This window comes from Limanda limanda, chromosome 1 (genome assembly GCF_963576545.1).
Source record: "Limanda limanda chromosome 1, fLimLim1.1, whole genome shotgun sequence".
NCBI classification, from domain to species: domain Eukaryota; kingdom Metazoa; phylum Chordata; class Actinopteri; order Pleuronectiformes; family Pleuronectidae; genus Limanda; species Limanda limanda.
Window position 1 is genome coordinate 8,119,007 of NC_083636.1, and position 20,519 is coordinate 8,139,525.

Genomic DNA, 20,519 nt, shown 5'->3' on the forward strand with positions numbered 1-20,519 from the left:
GTAAATATAAACAATGTACGGTATCTTCATCTCTATCGGCTGTAACCGTTTGTGCTGAACTTTAATTGATTAATTCATAAAATCACTGAAAGGACAAACTACAGGAATGACAGGTAATACAGTGTGTTTACAGGGTTATTACACCGTCAGCGGCAAACTGTGTTTCCGTTCATGTTTATTACATTAATGACGTCTGTTATTGATCGAGCATTAGTGGAGCTTCCTGCACGCTTCTCATGTGTTCTACCAATTAGAGAACTCTAGGGTTGTTGCTCATTGAAATCTCGACAGACCACAAGCTGCAGTTAGAGAACCCCCCCTCCCCCTCGGATATTCACACACTCGTTCATGTTTAACTTGTGATGTTCGATGCATCCCTGGGGTCATTTAGTGCAGAAGCTCTTTCACTTTACTCACTTTTTCACAACTGATTTCTCTTTGTGTGTTGCAGCTCTGGAAATTCAAGAGACTAAAACACCACTGAAACACAATGTTTAGCAAACGTCTATGCATTACATAGAAAAGATAGTTATCTGAGTTCAGCTTAGCACTGAAACTGGAAATGGGGGATCAGCTAACCTGATAAAAAGAAACTAAAATTACTATGTTATATCTTGTTTCATTTACTTTGTTCAAATACAGAAGTGTAAAAATGCCTAGTTGCGTGTTTTCAGAGTTCAGTCCAACTATTTCTACTCACTGCGAGTGACACTTGTTAGGATAAGACAAACAAGATGTAACATGTTCATTTGTGAGCTTTGGCGGCGCAAAGTTAATTTGCCATACAGACATGAGGACAATATCAATAGTGTTTGTCAAAGGTTAAACTTTTCCTTAATAACGGTAAAAACGGGAACCCAGCTGCTGGACATACTGTATCTCGACTACACCTATGTGGATCCCAGTTATAAAATAAATGACGCATGCAACTAAATTCAACCAGGAATGCAAAGCACATCAATGTCACAGGGTTCAAGTGCTGTTTGGGGGGGGGGGGGGCTCTGTTCTTTAGCTCCAGTAGAAAAAACTGTCAAAAGTGAGACATGCTGCATCTGTAGCATCACTGTCAGTTGCAAACAACACAGTGGGCAGTTATATTGAACATTTCAATTTGAAATCTTTTCTTTTGTCGTCTTGAGTACGAAAGGTGGAGAGAGCAGTGGTCCGACGCCAAGTGGAAAACAACCATTTTGCTTTGAAACACACTCTACTGGTCCCCGCTGTCCCGGCCCGTCAGCCCCGCCCCCTCCCAAAACATGCCACAATGACACCGTTGTTTCACAAGGAGAGGTCAAAGTTCACAGATACATAGTACACATCTTAATACTGTTGGGTAAACTCGGCCGTGTCGTGGCCCGGGTCCCTGATTCCATAACACCACACTGAAGTGCAAGTTAAAAACAAAGAGTAACTGCAGTGAGATCTGCGAATGACACAGAGCGAGAAGGTGAAGCTTGCATTTCAAAAAAACAAAAAGCACAGAAGTCCTAGCAGTTTGGTGAGGGGTCTTACGGAAGGCTTTGTGGCTTCCTGTGGGATATCACGTGGTTTCCTGTTCGGCTCCAGTATTCCTCCTCTTTCATCTGTGCTTTCTGCTCATCTTCCCAACTGGTTTCCTTCCCCGGTTCCTCAGGCTTGGTCCTGTTGCTGAGCCAGATTGGATGGAAAGAACCACTAGTTGGTTCAAGGTTCTCCCAGCTTTACTGCACTCTGTGTGCTTCTTAACCCTCAGTTAACACAGTCCGATCACAGACCCTCAGGGAAACCCCTTCAGACCAGCCGGACCTCTCAAAGTCCGTCTGAAATGTTACGAACGACTGATGATAAGGAATCCAGAGGAATCATTTTTTCCCCAAACAATTTAGCTGTCCCAGTCTTTCTAAACCTGGAAATGCTGTGGAGTTCGGTCAAGGAAGCTCGAAGGAAAACAAAACATAAACTCCAAATATATATTTATATAGATATACATATTTATAAAAGGAAAAAACTGGAGAAAACTGAAGCGTTCGATCTCCGAGCACGACAACAGAACATCAACTTGGGATCACAGCTTCGACATCAACATCCGTGGAATTCTAACTCGAACGAAGCCAGAGAATCGCAGTCAGAAGACAAAGTAACCTTCCTGACTGCTGAACTGTGCACGGCGTCTCGAGTTCACATCATGTACACACACACACACACACACACATGCGCACACACACAGTGTGTTAAATACAGACAGTAGTAGTTTAGCAGCAAATAAATTCAACCTCACCCCGTTCCCCCCAATAAATAAACACAGTTTCCAAACAGATTCAACCCAGAGTCAATTGCTCAGAGTGGTGTGTGTGTGAGTGTGAGTGTGTGTGTAGGTAGTTGGAGGGGTGTCACTCTGAAAGGAGGTGGGCTCATGCGAGACATTGATGGGGAGTGATGATGAGGGTGGGAAGTCGACCGTCACTGAACATTAGAAGAGCATGCTCTGCCTCCTGTTGATCTTGCCGTTGCCTGGAAGAAAAGAAGAATACAATACCCATAATGCATTTGCCTGATATCAATGACGCTATTATATAAAGTAACTATTTAAGGGGGGTGAGACAATGGCTGAGAAGCGTCAAACAAGCGCATTGACAGAAAATACACAACCTCAAAAGCCACAACACGAATGCAAAAGCCACACCACGGAAACACAACCACAATGGAAGTAAGCGAAAACAGATGTTGACTGAAATGAGCAGAGTTACTTTTCGACAACCCAGTTGCCGCTTTGAACTTGATACATGTCTATTTGAGGAGTCACGGTACACGTGCCTGGACAAGCCGAAAAGGAAAAGGGCAGCTGTGCCGTGACACCTGAACAGCATCAGATGTTAAGCGGCGACTGGGTCTCCACAAAAGTCAGTAGTGTAGCATTAGCCAGCGCTAGCAACAATGACAGCAATTTGGCAACATTTCACACAAAAAAATCCGACAAGTAAAATGATGACGTGTCCGAGACTTCAGTTTCGAGTGTTGCAACATTACAACATTAGTGCCACACAATGATGGCAAGCATCACCTCTATCCAGCGTTAGTAGCATACAGCTGCTAAAGTACAGTTTTTTCAAAAGTACTTGTATCGGATCGGTACTCGGTAGCTGCAGATACACAAAATCCATGTATCGGAATCGGGAAGTATCTTTATCTAATGATATCATTAAGTGACATGCTGAAGCATCTGGATGAGTTCCCACCTGACTCTGGATACGAGGAGTTCCTGTAGCCGGGGTCTTTCTGCAGCTGAATTTCTTTTAATGTGAATATTGATACACCTGCAACACAGAGGAAAGTTTCAATCTACAGCAAATTGTCTGAACGTAGGAAAAAAAAAACACAAAATGAGAAAGAGCCAGAAAAGACAGCAGCTTTATAATCTTACTCTCAGACAGTGTGTGGATTCTCATCCCGAGCTGCCTGAAGTGGGAATGCTTCATCGCCTCCTCCGCTGAAATCCTCTTCTTGGATTCGTACTGTGAGGAGAGGAACAGGAAACATCAACCTAAACTAAATAATGCTGTGGTGGCTTGTTGTGTCTCCAGTGGTTGAACTGATCAGACACCACTGATAGTAATGCGCCCCCTGCTGTCTACAATTAGTACTGAAGGCAGTACTTATAAATGCTTATAAACTATTTACTTTCATCAGACAAAATCACGTCTAATAAACTACTATATTGTGGGAAACCGCATCATTCAAGTCATTATTTTACTGCATTGTGTGATTTTATCAAAATTGTCTCTTAACAAGCTGTTCAAGCAACTTTCAGATAAACGAAAAAACAAATATAATCTCATGACGATTTTATGTTTGTCAATGAAACCAAATAAAACTCTTAACACTAATACAACCATTACCAATAGTAATAATATTTATGCAGAGAAATTGCGCTGTTTCCATATTGTGTATTGTATATAGATGAGAGTGATTGCTTTATAAATCTGTTAGAGTGATGTGCATTCTGGGTGATATAAAGACAGTAAGCACTCACTCTGAGGAAAGACAGCAGCAGCTCGATGCCTTCGCTGTCCAGCCTAGAGGAGACAAAAGGAGGAGCAACAGTTTATTGTCTGCGTGCAGCAGAGGCTGGTGGGAATGGGGGGGGCTCATGGGAGGAAGGAAGTGGCCAGCCGTCGGTGAAATGTTCCACAGGATTTCCTGCCAGTGGCTCATTGACACACACAAAAAAAAATAGGAGGTATGGCTGCACACACAAAACAACCACAAATGTACTCATAACTATCACACACACACACAAAAACACAAACACAGTACCTGGGAGCGTGGTTGATTAATGGCTGTGGTTTGTATTTGGGGAATTTGTAGGATTTGAACTCTTCGATGGAGAAGATTCCCGGCCATTTCTCCTCAGTTGGCGCTCCTGAAGTCACAGCAAACCAACACACAGTTTGTGAATAACGTGTGGTGGAACATTTCTGTTGCCATGGTGATGTGATCTGGCAGATGTTGCTCACCCAGTAACCTGAAGATGAGGTGGAGCTCGTCCTCCACGGTGGAGCCGGGGAACAGCGGCCGACCTGCAGCCATCTCATAAAATATACAACCAACGCCCCTGCAGACACACACAGTGAGAATATTTATTCATATTATCTACCATATAACTTTTGAACACCTCAAAGTTATTCAATGCATTGCCAATGTCAAAATGTCAAATATCGATCTATCTAGTAGCAGGGTTGTTGTGAGACTCGTACCACATGTCGATCTGTGTTGAGTACTCAGAGGATCCCAGCAGAACATCAGGAGGCCGATACCACAGAGTCACCACCTCGTTGGAGTAGGTTTTAGTTGGGACGGACTTGGCCCTCGCCAGACCTGACAAACCCACCACACACATGAACACACGCTAGGATTTCTCACACAGGAAAGTAGCATAGCACAGACAGGAAATGAAACAGATATCGTGCAAAAAGAACCAAACGCATTTTCATACAATTAGTGCTACATCAAGAATAAATGCTTGTGCTCCTCCACGCACCAAAATCAGCCAGTTTGAGTTCTCCTTTCTCATTGATGAGGAGGTTCTGAGGCTTCAGGTCCCTGTGGAGAACTTTCCTCTTGTGACAGTATGACAGCCCTCGCAATATTTGGAACAGGAAGATCTGGAAAGACGTGAGGGAAATATCTGAAGGTTAAATAAGCATTATCATGTGCAAACCCTATATCTTCTATTCACATGCCTTTATCATAGGGGTCAAATGTCTCAGTTCTTCATATGGGAAGGAAATGCAAACAGATATGTGAAAAAGACTTTTGCTTTAACACCACACATCAGCAGCATTTTCACATCAGAACAAAAGTTCATGTCTTTTGTTACATTGTTTACTATTGATCTGGCTGGTTTAGTTTTCACTTTGCAAAATAGGGAGTTAGGACTTAAGTGAAAGTGCCCCAAGTAGCTAAGACTATTTAAACAAAAAGGCCATTGACTAGTGCAACCTTATTTTGAAACCTTTGTCCAGCTAAAACACTATGAAGTCTCATAACATCAACGTATTGAACAAATGTAGAACAAGAAAGGGGAAAGCAGAGTTGAATGTTTCCACAGGGAGGGAATTGAAACAATTGGAAAGTGTCCTCACCTTCACATTGTGCATGCTCATTATGTTTCCACAGTCATCCATGTACTGTTTCAGATCCTTATCCTACAGAAAATAACGAGCTATTAGACAGACACAAAATACGAAAACACCCAGACCTCCAAAACAAACTTCTTTTAAAAATACAATTCTCCTCATCTTTTCTAACTCATCACTTTTCTGTTTTACAGAATGAATAAATAATGATGGCAACCTGACATCGCTCTAATAAGATTTTGCAAAACATGACTACTTCTCATCCATTATGATGAATTGGCAAATGTAGACTTAATTGTTTGCAATGCTGTTTGTAAATCAATAAGAATAAAGTAACCTGAGAGGGTTGGCAAAAGTGTGTGGGTGTGATCTTTAACTATAATGAATGTGTGTATAAACAGTTGAGAAAACAATTAAAATGCTGTAATTGTCTTTTAATTCATAAATAATATCAGCCTCACCAGGTACTCGAAGACGAGCGTTAGGCTCTTTTCAGTGTGAACGATGTCGTGTAGCGTCACGATGTTGGCGTGTTTCAGGTCCTTCAGTAATGACACTACAAAGACAGAAACAGAGATAAACACACATACACACTTAAAAATAATAGATAAATATAGATACCTTTAAGCCTCTAGTCTGTGATCATCATAAGAAAATGAAACACCAATTTGACAAGACCTTTATTCCCATAGGAATGTAACATGGAGCTGATGAAGCCGAGTTATTGCCGGTAAAAGGCGTAAAATGTAGAATTACCCTCTCTGATGGCGGTGCATGGCGCTCCCTCCTCGTGCTCCAACCTGATCTCCTTCAGCGCCACCAGGTTGTCCGTAAGCTTACTGCGTCCTTTGAATACTGTGGCGTAGGTTCCCTAAAACCAAAAGATAACGCTGGCTGAACAATACTGACTTAAAGAGAGCTACGAAGCACAGTCTTTTTTTTGTTATCGGCACATCTAGATTTTCAGTCCCTCCTTACCTCTCCCAGTTTGTCCAGCTTAATGTACGTCTCCAACTTCCCAAAACCGATCTCCGACTGAAGAAAAGGCAGAAAAGCTCAACATTAAGCATAAATTTCAATAATGATCAGCAATCAGACATGTCTATAAGGCTATAACTAATTTTGGATTTGAGAATGTGTAGTTTTACTACTCTTGCAACTACAGTCAAACTTATTTCTACAGACTTACAGTACCATTTTCTATTTCAGAAAGTCAAGATAACGGTTAAAAACTAAAAGCAGCTGTGTTTCATCGCGGTCAGTCCTTCGCTCATGTTGGTGTCTGTGCTTCTAATGTGATGGATTTCTTGTTCACGAATTGGACAACGATGCAGAAATGCAGCAAGAAGATTTTTGTTTCAGAGACACCGACACCAAACATGATAAGAACAGTCAACGTGTTAGAGCAGAGGTTTACAGACTGTCCTTTTAACATGGTTCTTATGAACAATGTCAGAATCCCCCCCCCCCCAGACTCTCTGTAATAGCTTCAGGAAATATCTGGAGGTGGAGAAAGAAAAGTTAAATAAATGATCAGTAATTACTTTTAAAAAAGAGTTTAATTTGTTCCTTTAGAAACAGTCAGACATCGTTGATCCTGATGTTCATAAACCATGTCACCTTGTCTGCAAAGAAGCTGCATGATCACACCCCAGTTGAGTAATATAATCTAATTTGATGGGCTAAAGGCTGGAGGTGAGCGCTGGTGACTCCATATAAAACCTTCCTCGGCTCACACTGGGCCTGTTGCCATGGTAACCAGCACCGACAGGAGTCTGCGAGCAACACAAAGCAATAAAGGTGGCGCACACAGAGGTAGACAAACAGACGCACACATGCACTGACCAGAGAAGCGCGGCGGGAGCGTCGGCTGAGCGGCTGGTCGAAGGGCGGACTGCTGAGCTGCAGCTTCTCCAGGTAACCGTCGGGAATTCGGATGTCTGCTGGGAGCGACAGACGCTTGTTGAGGTCCTGCAACACAAACCCATAAAAAACACAGTTAAGGATTGAGGCCAGCTTTTAATTTGACATTCCTGCGGTGGATGTCGAGTTTATTTGGTTAAGAACTTTGCGGCTTGTGAAAAAGAAACAGAGTATTTTGAGCTGAAAATCTCTAAAACCAGATTAAATTCGTGCCACTCATACTTATACACTTTGATAGTTAACAGCATGAGCTTATGATTGTATGTCACACTGTTGCTGTTCGGCAATCTGCTCACATCACACCACGAGAAATTTCTGCTGCATGCCTTGGGTCTATATGAAGCTTGGGACCTTTTTCAGCAGCAAGCAACACAACGCAATGTAGGCAACTGAGTCTACCCACACATAGAAACACACACACACGTACACACACATGCACAGTGTCTAAAATAACTTGTTTTCTTCTCTTGCTACTCCCAAAGCGAGAGGACAGATCAGGTCGATCACCACCTCATGAGGGGTAAAAGTCAGTGGTGTTGTTTGGACGCGTGATTGCAGCTGAACAGCAAAACTTTCTACAAATCAGATTGTGAGTGTTAAAACACACGCAGAAAACAACGTGAGGATAAGAAAAGGTCGTGCAATGTTTTTTATCGTCAGCCTGAGCTCACACTGCAGACTGTCACTGTCAATATTACCGAGCTCATATCTTATTGTTGTGGACGGCACATCGCATCTATTCCAGGATCAAAAAACCACCACGTCTGACATGAAGTTGCATAACGCTGAAAGATGTGAAGTGGAATAAAAATACACTGAGAGAAAATGACACCAGTTTTCTTAAACATCTCATTTCTTTTCATTACTTTGGTTCTTTATCACAGAGCTGCTCAGAAAGGTTGTCAGTATTATGACAACGGAGAGTTCACATCATGCAGAGCATATCGCTGTATGGAAGAAGAAGAAAAATATTACATAATAAGACTCAGTGCTGCTTCTTCTCTCTTTAGTGTCAGTCTTCAATTTGGTCCGTCCTCTCTACAGTTCATCTATTTTTATTTTACTGTGCACAATACTTTTCGAGTGATTATTACACTGTGAACTGGTTGAAGGACTCTGTGAGTGACAGGATCAGTTCTGACAGTTCAGAGAAAATATACTAAAGCATACAAAACGGATACATTATTGTTTTGTGTGAGTGAAAGCATCAGTGTTTGTGATGTGTGTTCTTTCTTTTTGTTGATTGGCTCTTTGAAGATAAAAAATATATTGGTATTAGTGCTATTTTGTATTAGTGCTTCTTTGGTCTTTATCAACTACTCAAAGAAATTTACAATAAGAGTCCCATTCACGCAAACAGCGCTTCTATATGCAGTGCTTTATCACAAACCATTTACACACTGTCAGCACAGCCGTCAGGGCTAATTTTGGTTTCAGTCTCTTTTTTAATGACACTAATTTATTGAGAGGACGGATTTAGAGTGTGGAGTCAGAGCTAAAAAAACGAAAGGCTGCTCATTTTTAACATGGGTCAGAAAGTGAGAGCACACTGTGGCCTTGACCTCTTTACTGACTCATTGTAGCTCTATTAGAACCAGAAGAAGAGCAGTGGAGTTGTGTTCATGTAACATATTTGTGTGTGTGTGTGTGTGTGTGTGTGAAAAATAGAAAAATAGGTCAGCATTATTGTGTATGTGTGTGTGACCTCACTCTAAGATCAAGTACAATCCTCTGCCAGCAGAGGGCAGGAGTCCTCCAGGTTGAGATTTATAAGAAAGATGATTTTAAAGCCAAGATTTAGCATCGTTTTATTTACCGAACCACCTCTTTCAACTTATATTACTTATATATCACTAGCAAAAAGTAATAAAAACTGATTTTAAAAATGTATGTTGGTCCAGAGACAAAAAAATTAAAAATTCATACAAAAACACAGTTCAAGTAGAAACTAGTGGACAAAAATAATCCCATGGTAACCATGCAGCCTCCTCTCAATTCATCTTGTTCATTTATTATTTGCTGAGCTTGTGCAAGTGACTGTGTTGAATTCACCCTGAGGGCCATCAGAGCCAATTCATGGTCTTTGACTCAGTAAGCATTTTAAAAGCCTGTTCTGAGAAACAATTTAATGAGAAAAGAGATGGATGCAGCTCGATATTATAAAAAAAAGGGAATTACTAACTGAAAAGGATGGAGTTCTTCATTTACAGATGGCAGAGCTCTGGAAAAATAAAAGATAATATCTAGTTTCGTTTTATGTAAGTAAAACTGGTGTAAAGATGTCAAGAAAATGTTTAAATGGCAACAATATATTAAAAGGTGTATGAATATTATGTATGTCCTTAAAAGAGGAACAAAGCAGATTCCAGTCCCAGCATGCACTGGAGCCGTGCTGACACAGCCAACATGTAGTAAACCAGTGTGGTCACAGCACAGATGATCACGCTGCAGGTCTTTACCAGACGCTGCTGCGTTCCTCAGGGAGCAGGACTGCTATCAGTATCATGATGCCCAGACACTGAGAGCCCATTAGGGGATGAGCGATCCCCTCCCCAACCCCCTCCCGACTTGGATCTCCCAAGAAAACGAGGGGGAGAAGAGGAGGGTGTTGAAGAGCAGAGCAGAAGGAGATGAGGGGGGCGTAAAGGGCTAAAATGCAGACGTGCCCTGTCAGCCTTTTTTTAACAATTACTGTACCGTGTGTTTGTCTATGTATGTGTGAGTGCATATGTGTGTCTATGTGCTGTGTGTGTGGGCGTCTCACCTCCATGGAGATCCGCCGGTGGACTCGGTTCCTTAGACAGACGCCGGTCGGAGACTGAACCTCATCTGACGATGTTCCAGACGCCTGGTCACTCTCCCCGTCTGAGCCCATCTTCAAGTTCTCATGTACAATATCTGACAAGAGAAAAAAAATATCTAATTGACATAACAGTTTATTTATCATTTACAAGTTTCATTCTAATACTTGATAAACCACAGGTTACTTATATTATAGATTATAGTTCATAGTATATAATGTTGATTATTTATCAACCAGTGAAAATGCTTTAAAAAAGTGGAAATATGCATCTTTATTTCTACAGATCCCACTCTCTCATTCTATCTCTCTCATCTCTCAGACCCTTGTATACCAAGAGGCCAAAGATTAAACACTCAAACCTGCACCACTTCCTCCAGGGCTGTAAAACTACCACTACTGCCATAGCACAGCAGGGGTGAACACGCTGATGTACAAACCACATGCCCACCTTTTCCTTCCCAAACACATACATACACACACACACACACACACACACACACACAGTTAATGAGTAGCCACGGCTGAGCAGTTCTCTGTCATCATTGTGTCAGCGCCTTCAACCATGCAGTCTGTCATCAAATGCGGAGGCGCAGAGTGGAGGAACGAGAAGAGAGAAATCTCTGTCAGCTTTCTGTTGATGGAGATTTACTGTGTACAATTATTTCATAACATGATAATCCTGATTAATTCTCTAATATCGTACCAAAGACGATTATTTACACTTGTTAGTTTAGGTGTTGTAAAATAATATGCTGGTTACCACCAAACAAAGCTCTCCTTCTCTATTCATGCACCTTGTTGACAAACCTCATTTCATAAAATGCTAATTCATTACTCTGTGGTGCGGCCACAACCCAAAGGCCGCAGAATGTCAACCTGTCTGTGGTAATCTGGTTAAAACCGAAAGTTCCCCCCCCCCAGATTATAGGCACCGCTGATCCGCTTTTAGAAACAAAAATGTTTTCAGGATTTTCCTCTGGGGCTGTTCCGTTCTACTGCACTTGCGTGTCACTCTGCTTTTTCCACAGATCATTTGGTGTGAGTTTCTCCGGCGCTTCTCTGGCTGAACTCTAGTTGCTGGCGCACGGGAAGAGCTCGACATACGACAGCAGGGTTTTTTAAGTGGAATAGAAAATAAAAAGCTTCAGGGTTTGCAAAGTACCTGCAGGGAAGGAGAGGAGAGAATGCGTCAGAGACATATTTGTTGACAGGGAAGAGAAGGAAGGAGACAGGAGAAAGTGAGGGTACAAAGAATAAATAAAAAAGGAAGAAGAAAAGAGGGAGGAACAAGAAATGGTGGCAATGTTTCCATATATAGAGGGAGATAAATGACTTATGTTCTTTATTATCCTCTCACTGTTCTTCATCCCTCATTAGTCCATCTATTCTCAAACACCTTCCTCATTCTTCATCTGTTTTTCTAGCCTTTGTCTCTGCAGCCATCTACTTTCATCCATCTCCTGTTTCCTCTCCCGGGGGACCCATTACATACACACATTATTTGAACATGCACACACTCATTTATATGCATACAACAAACACAGATGTAATTTGGGATAAACTATTGCCTAAATTACACACACACACACAAACACAAACTTTACTGCCAGCCGTGTATGCATAACTGATAGATTGTCAACTATCAGACCTGAACACATTTCAGAGGGAAATGACACCATTAGCGGCTCTATTTGTACTTGATTCTCTGGTGCTGCATCACTGAGCAGCTGGCTCATTGACAAGAGAACCTGAGGATCTGTTAATGACACTCAACTGTATTTCATCTGCATTAATAATGAGGTAATAAGGTCTCTCATTCATTTTAATTCATTTAAAGATACACTGTTTGATTGGAAATATGCTCCAGAACATATATTAATCTGGAGAGGTACTTAGGAGTCTCATGCGACTGCTTTCTTGATTCCCACTTTACCAGTTATAATTTTCATAATACTGAAAGGGTTGCCAGGTGACGATAAAAAAGGCACACTAACAGCTCTCTGAGGCTATATCAAGACCTTGAGCTAAATTGAACGAATTGAAATTTTGACCAAATTATGTTGTCTATATATATATTGTCTAAATCTATACGATTCATCCTCTGGGGACCACGAGTGTGAAATTCATAAACATTTTGTTGAGATACTTCAGGCCTGCAACTGAACTGCAACAGGCCTTTAACACAGCAGACTTTCTGACCTGTCCCAGTATGAAAGGTACAGATGCTACCAATAAAATGAACCATGTCCCAGTGAGCCCCAGGCTACCTTTTGACGTGGCTGACAGAGAAACCTTTGTTTCCAGGAGCAAGGTGTTCAGTCCCTAAACACACGATAGATACAACAGACAGACACAACACAAACACACACAGCACTACAACTGAAATTTAACTGTGTGTAGAGGAATCCAGCAAACTGCCTTGCAGGCATCATGTCTTATCGGTGGTAAGATGAGACTATGCGGGGAAAAACGGTTTCCTGGATATTTTTTTAGGCATTTCACCTTTATTGAAAGGATATTAACCAGGAAATGGGGACAGAGAGAGAAAGATAGAAAGGACACGCACTATAAGGCCCGGGTCGGAACTGAACCTGCAGCTGTTGTAGCAAGACTCACGCCTCTGAATGTGAGCTGCCTGCGCTACCACGTTAGTAAGTAGCCAGTACAACATTGTGGTGGGCAGGTGACAGGTGTGTTTTCAGTGTTTGTAGCTCTGAAAGATTTGACAGTGTGGAAAAGGGGTGAACAATGGGGTCATCTCTTTTTATAATATAATCACACCCTCTAAAATGAATGTGCACCTGGATCAGCTACCAAAACAAAGAGCATTGAAACTTGGATCACAACACACAGAGAGATGGGTCTTCATTTGCTGCTTATGACGCCATTGTTCCACTGTATCTTTATACAGAAAATAGCTGATGGCTGCAGTATTTTTGTTTCAAATCTCATACACTTTAAAAGTGTTCATTGTGCAAAGGTTGAATGTGGCTGTTCCATAATAAATACCAACGTTTCATCTGTACAGGCATTTCCATCATAATAATAGAGAACTTATTGTATGCTTTGAAACACATCCTTAAGAGAGTTTCTTTCTTCAGTGACTTTCTCTCTTGTCTACGCTTTGAAAACATCCACACGACATCTCTTCCCTCTTTTTCTGTCATGCTTCTCTCACTTACATATTTCTTGCCTCGCCAATTTCTTTTTCCACCACTGCCGGCACTCTACATATTCCTCATTTTTCCCAGGTTTTGTTTTGTCTTTTGTGTAGTTCTAATTGGCACTGGTCCACCTGACTCTATTGCTTCAACACATTCCTCCACTACCTGCACTTTTCTATTGCTGCTTCTTAAAATGATCTCCTCTGGCCTACTTTCTTTTCCGTTCACATACCGTGGCCCTCCACCATCTCCTACTACTCCTCTTCAAATAAGTTTGAAAAACCCCTGAAACTCTTTATCTCACTTTTCATTGTGCAATCACTTTCCAACAGGGCGTGTCTCTCACTCCAAAAAAACCCTACAAGCAGATTTCTTATCTCCTTTCAAGTTCTTTTTCAATTTTCTCTTTGCACCTCTCTTATGGAATTTCATTCTCCATCTATTTTTAATCTTTCTTTTCTAATCATCTCCAAACATCCTTTCTTCTGAATGAGCTTTTGAACTTGTGACTCGAGACTTAATGATCGCTACCATTTTTAGCAGCTTTGATAATAAGCACACAAAGTGTGGCAACAATATGTGGTACATCACTGTCCTACTTAAATGTCCTGTTTTTAGATCCATGTCCCTCAATCTAGGCCAGGGTCCAGTGTGAAGCTTATCAGCCCTCAAGGGTATGACAAAAAATAGCTTAGAGAAGCACCAATCAGAGTCCAGATACAGTATTTATAATGAGCACTAACAGAAACATTGAATTAATTAGTAAAAAAAAAAAAAAAAAAAAAGTTCAGATGACTTGAACATTTTGTTTCTGCTGATGCTGGGTACTGCTGCAAAATGACAATGTTAAACATTATGTTTATTTGACATTTAAAGCAGCATCTGTCTGGTGCAGTGTCAGTGATCATTGATAATAAAAAATGAAATTTAATTTATCAACCAGTGTAGGTTAAAACCGTCAGTATCCATCAACAGATACATTAGCTGAACAATCTAAGAAAGGAGTAAGAGCGATGCTGACACTGGTACCATGACAACGCTAACATGCTGTTAGCCTGTTAGCATGCTAGCAACACCAATTAGCACTAACCATCTGGTAGATGTTGAGATATTTCTTTGAAACAATGAAACTCTGATCTCATGATGATTCTCCGAAGACCTTGAAAAGTCCTGCTCAAGATTATATTGCATATAGATATTTTGGTCTGAACAAAAGAGAGACACAATTTTATCTTGGCTTTAAGTAAAGTAAAACTCAAATAGCACTCCCAACAATACTGTGCATGTTGCGTTCAGTTTCTAAATTCACGATTTTTTCACTTCCAAGATTTGACTCATGACCTCCACAACAACAAATAGAAGCCTTGTGACACTTTACTGAGGGAGGAAATGTGCGGTACTGGGATTTTCAACACCACTTGTGGATTCATGGAGTGCTGTTAGATTAAATGTTTTTGGTAACATACAGTGCAGTATGTGCAGTTTATCATTTTGTGAACATGAATATTAGCCAGAATTGTCTGAGGTATAAACAGAAGGTTCAAGTGAGGTCAAATCTGCAGTAACAAAATGTTTGAACTTTAAAAGAAACTGTTCACTGCATACCTCATCGGTTCAGATCCTACAAAATATGTCCAGCTCTTTTTGACTAAATATTCAAAAAGCCTGGAGGCTTGTAGATCTTGATACCCACATATTGTTCCCATGAATCATTTTGTCATCCTGTGGGTTGTCCCCACCCCCAGCTTCAAATGTGCTGCTGCTTTGAATCATCAGCATCACCTCCTTTCCAACCCTGAGGTTGGGACTCGCTGCTGCGGATCGACTGTGATGAATCTGTTCTCACAGGACTTTCTGTCACGTTTGACTGAATCTCCCATCCAGCTGTCACTCCTGTAGAAACAGCCCTGCTGAGTGTGAAGAGCGAGAAGCGGCCTCACGGGAAGGACAGCCAGTCACTGGCCCAAAGCGTGTGTTCCAATATGAGGAGGACGGAAATCTCAGGACCGTGACGCGTTTCCTGTTTGTTCCCGGATGCCATCTGCTCTCCCTCTACTCACTTCCTTCCGTTTGTATTTGTGCTGTGTGAGACTGTGTTAACACATGTATGTATCTTACCCAGACGACTGCCGCTGCGTGGAATAGCCATGAAGGATCCCAGGGTGCCGCCTATGACGCTGTGCGGCCGGCGGAGCGGGGGCTTCTTGAAGGAGCCGGTGTACTGGTGCAGGAAGGAGTGCATGCTGTGGGAGGTGGGGGGGCGGCCGTTCCTCATGAAGGGCTCTGAAAAACAACAACTGCCATCATTTCTGGTCCTCTGGAAATTAGATGCTCTACAGATACATTACAAATATTCAAGAAGCCACATGAGGTACAAACACAGAGCAACATTAAACATCTGCACTGAGCAGTGTGTTCTTCACTTGAACCACAAGCTGTGTTGCCGAGCTTTGTTTAAACTGACACAACTTTATTTGACATTTAAGTCACAGTACTGAAGTTTCAAGAAACAACCAGCCCTCAGGCTCAGTTACAGAGAAATGGGTACAGATAACAGGATTTCAAGTATTCTCCAAAGTTATGTAATGTTGCATTAACTCGGGTTTGCTGGTCTTACGTAATATGAGCAGAATAAAATGTAATTCTTATATTCCTGGTATTACAAAATTGTTTGCATTTCTGTACGATCGATCAAAAAATGACAATTCAACTCTACAGTTAAGCCACATGGGTTCATTAATGGGCTTTCTCTCAGTAATAGAAGCCCAGGAATTTGTCAGTGGAAAATATTGAGACTCAGTGTTCTCCCTGTGGGCAGAACAATGTCAACACCCATAGGTGCAGGCTGTAGGTCTGTCAGATTTCGTGCATTAATTTGTCTTCTCCTGTCAACCTAATTTTGTTCACCAACCTTCGAAACTCTGAGCTGAAAGACTGTGGTGTCAACATCACTAACTTAAATGTGGTGGTCAGATATGTCAGAATTTAAAGGTAAAAATGTCAGGTCTAGGTGGACGGAAATATTTTATAATATAAATATAATATAAAACTTGCTTTTGTTGCTAAGAGTTAAATAAGATGCCACAAGTATAAAACTACAGCAGCTGAATTAACAGCACCAATAACACAAATACTGCAAACAGGTGGAAACAGCTAGCATGGCTCCGTCAAGGTAACAAGATAAACCTAAAAAATGTGGAACTACTATTTAAGATGAGAAATGGCTTCTTCGCACCATTATTATGGAGCTACATGATTATTTTGAGGACGACATTGGTCTTGGTTCCTGATGCCTGTAACTTTTGTTGAGTCTTGGTGGATGTGGAGCCAAAAGCAAATATCTAAAAAGGGGAAAAAGTGTGCAACAGATGGACGTGTGTGTCAACTTGTCCTAGCAGCTGTCATTCACATGTGTCAATGACACGTGTCCGTCACAAGCAGCAGCTCGCTGGAGACACACTGGTGCTTTGCATTGCATAACAGAGAGAAGTTGGAGAAAGTGTTTAACTGTGTGTAAATGTTGATTCTCTCTCTCTTCTCAATCACTGCTATGTAATGGTTTGTGTTTGTGTGTGTGAGTGCGTGCGAGCGAGTGTTATGAAGTAGCTCCCTCGCTCTTACTCTTATTATATAACGAGATAGAGAGCTCCTCACTGGAAGTCCATTACAGCTGTTACATTCTGAACTCTCTCTCTATCATAATCAGAGCTTCATAACTTAAATTTCTCAACGAGCGGCCAGGACACTGAAGCTCTCTCTCTCTCGTGTGTGTGAGTATTTTACATGTGCTGACAGAAATGTACAGGAAGATATTGAATGTGGCACTGATGCTCTAACAGCATTTTAATACGGTTAACAACATTGAATGCAGCTTCGTTACATTTTTTTTGAAAGATTTCACATGATATATTTATTAACTGGACACATTTTATCCAGATTTGTCTGATTACCAATTAGCTAGTTATTTCTAGGATTTTTGTTATTTTACACTATTTTATGGTGATCAAATGTTTAACAGGTTATTTTTAATAATTATTTTCAACAGAATTAAAATGTGAATGCTAAACTGAATATTCTTCTAAGAAATCAAAATTAATTTTGTACAATATTTGTATCTTTATGTATGTTTTTTTCTGTGTTTTGTAAATCTTTTTTTAGGGAACAGATCACTTTAAATAAATTTTTACCATATTTTTCTACATTACATTATTTTGACAAATATTATGTGTTAGGTTTTAAAAGGAGCAAATCATTTATCGACATATTTTACAACTCCGTGCATCCACACATTTTTGGGATTCCTGCTGCAAGAGGATGCAGATAGTATACAGTTTGTTAGGGAGGTGTTTTTATTACAAACACGGTTCCTTAAATCTTGCAGTTACAGGAAATCTAAAGAATCTGGAACTGAGCTGCCAGTTAGTGTTTAAATATAAAGCTAAAAACACTGGACACTAGAAATATTTTTTAGGAAGCTCTTAAAAGGACTGACCATTGTCCTTGGTGCCGCCATCCTCAAGGGTCATCTGCTCGGCCAGTTCAGATAGGGACTCGTCGATGGTGTGACTGGAGCGGAGCGTTAAAGACAATCGCTTCTTGATCCTCTTCATCTTCTCCATAGCGAGGCAGTGTGCAGCCTGTAAGACGCACAGAGACACACTGTTTACTTTAGGTCAGTGGTAGACGACTGATGCACAAAAAGACAAACAACATTAACAGGGATGTTTTGTTATTTTGTGGGTCTGTGCGTGTGTGGGGCACTGAGGATTTCAGAAGCCTCCATACAGTCCAAAATATCTCTCAGCTCATGAATAAAATAAAAACGCTTTTAATCCAATATTCATTCTCTCTGCAAATGGCAGAGCAGCACATGAATAAACCATGACAACAACATAAATAAAGGATGAATACCACAGACTTAAATACAGCTGTTTTCACTTACACTCACACGTCTATACACGGAGAGATTAATGACGTCTAATTGGTTGAGGAGAGAGTCAAATCAGTCAACACAAAACACACACACAGACAAAAGCACTGCTACAACCACGTGAGAGTGTCGCTCCAGACGAGTGTGTTTGTGTCGACGCAGCAGCCTTTCAGGTCACAGGAAACACCTTGCTCAATCTGCCTAAGGCCAGTCCCTGCTCATTGTGTTGCTGTGTTAACGCCCCATGCAAGTGTGTGTGTACAAATACTGTATGTATGTGTGTGTGCGAGTGGAGGAAATGCATTGAGGAAGCAGCAGCAGAAAGGCCTCGCCCGTACCTCCTGACCCACAACGCAGAACACGCTGACCCCTGCCGTCACCATCCCTCCCCGTCTCTCTCCATCTCTTTCTTTCTCTCTTCCTCTCTTTCCTTCTCCCTTTCAAGGTCGTTAGCTCTGCTTATACTCATGAGACACCATCTGCCTGTCTGCTCACTCACACACACACACTTTTAGCAATTTTTCATTCATGGTACTGCGAAGCGAGAATCTATTCATCAATCAGTGTCAGGGGTGTTTGGCGCAATCAAACACTTACACAGCAACACACAACCTCTACAATTTGTCCTGTACAGTACAAAACACACATTTAAGGAATCTACAAACACTTCTAGGTTTGTGTGTGTCTGTGTTTGTCTGTTTGTGTGTGTGTCCTGCAGTTGGTCTAATTAACCTGCAATATTATGTTGTATTTTAGCACAGGGTTCATCCACTCAAAATAAATGTAATACAAACACAGTATTAAATTATACCTCTGAAAACATATTTAACCACAAAATCTTAAATTCTGAGGTATTTGGTAATTTCAATCTCATTGGTGCAAGTGAAGCCAGGTAGGTCCAGTATATTGATTTATCACAGTGACACAATAGCACAAGTCACATTGAAAGCAGATACCTTGGTCTAACTGGTACAATAAAATAGTGAATTGAAAGATGGATTATATTTTCATCTTCTCATTGAAAATATTGTTATATTAGCAAAGTAAAAGTAAGCGAAGTGATTACACTTCTACTCAAGGTGCAAATTCCAATTCTCTTTCCACTGGTTGTAATATAGCAGGGTAATAAAATGCTTAAAAACACTACAAGTCTCAGAATTGTCCACTGAGCTAAACAGAACTATGACCATCATTTGTTCATGTGTATGTAGCCTGTGTGTGATTAGCCCACATTCGCAGGCGATGTGTGTCATGGTGGCCCTATAGGCATAAAGATGTGATGACACACACACACACACACACACACACACACACACACACACACACACACACACACACACACACACACACACACACACACACACACACACACACACACACACACACACACACACACATCAGAAAGGGCTATGATCGGAAAGACCAATTTTAATCTAATAAGGCAGAAAATCCGGCTCATGAAAATAACAATACAATACAAATGTATAATGACTTCATAGGAAAACACTCTCACAAACACAATCACACGTTCTGTCCCCCCCCCTTTCCACACACACACACACACACACACAGACACACACTATATGTGAGATAGTGAGATAAGCACTCTTTGTCTCTCTACAGAGGAGTGTAACAGAGCTGGGTTTTATCTCAAAACAAAGAGGCTCGTGTGTGTGTGTGTGTGTGTGTGTGTGTGTGTGTGCACAGCATCTGGCACATATGAATAACATAAAAAAGACAACAGAGAGACATAGAGAGAACTGAACCCCTGATTCTCTCTCTCTCCCTCTCTCTATCTCTCGCTCTTCTCATCAGCATTTCCAAAAATTCTCTTACATACACATTTTGACCCACATTCCTGACAACCCCCCTCCCACACCATCAATCCTCTGTACCCTCCTGGATGCCTCCCCAGTGCATTGTGGGTAGTCTGGAGGAGGGAACTTCAAAGGGCGAGCAAGGGGAGAGACAAAATGTGTCGGAGCCTAATTACCAGGCTAATGATCTCACACACACACACACACACACACACACACACACACACACACACACACACACACACACACACACACACACAACAGACA

The 20,519-nt window shown here is 41.3% G+C and overlaps 1 protein-coding gene across 1 annotated transcript in view; it reads right to left on the reverse strand.

Annotated features, from left to right (window-relative positions):
• Positions 1-1,935: 1,935 nt before the first annotated feature.
• Positions 1,936-20,519, reverse strand: part of cdk17 (cyclin dependent kinase 17) — a 33,037-nt gene continuing 14,453 nt past the window's right edge. Inside the window, exons 2-17 of the mRNA XM_061093892.1 lie at positions 17,998-18,142; positions 15,624-15,788; positions 10,303-10,436; positions 7,461-7,586; positions 6,594-6,650; positions 6,372-6,486; positions 6,077-6,171; positions 5,622-5,684; positions 5,018-5,141; positions 4,734-4,854; positions 4,494-4,591; positions 4,294-4,399; positions 4,010-4,052; positions 3,401-3,491; positions 3,216-3,293; positions 1,936-2,490 (exon numbers count right to left, since the gene is read on the reverse strand). Coding sequence (XP_060949875.1) covers positions 2,450-2,490; positions 3,216-3,293; positions 3,401-3,491; positions 4,010-4,052; positions 4,294-4,399; positions 4,494-4,591; positions 4,734-4,854; positions 5,018-5,141; positions 5,622-5,684; positions 6,077-6,171; positions 6,372-6,486; positions 6,594-6,650; positions 7,461-7,586; positions 10,303-10,436; positions 15,624-15,788; positions 17,998-18,124 — 1,584 coding nt within the window. The 5' untranslated portion in view covers positions 18,125-18,142 and the 3' untranslated portion in view covers positions 1,936-2,449. The remainder of the gene's footprint in view (positions 2,491-3,215; positions 3,294-3,400; positions 3,492-4,009; positions 4,053-4,293; positions 4,400-4,493; positions 4,592-4,733; positions 4,855-5,017; positions 5,142-5,621; positions 5,685-6,076; positions 6,172-6,371; positions 6,487-6,593; positions 6,651-7,460; positions 7,587-10,302; positions 10,437-15,623; positions 15,789-17,997; positions 18,143-20,519) is intronic.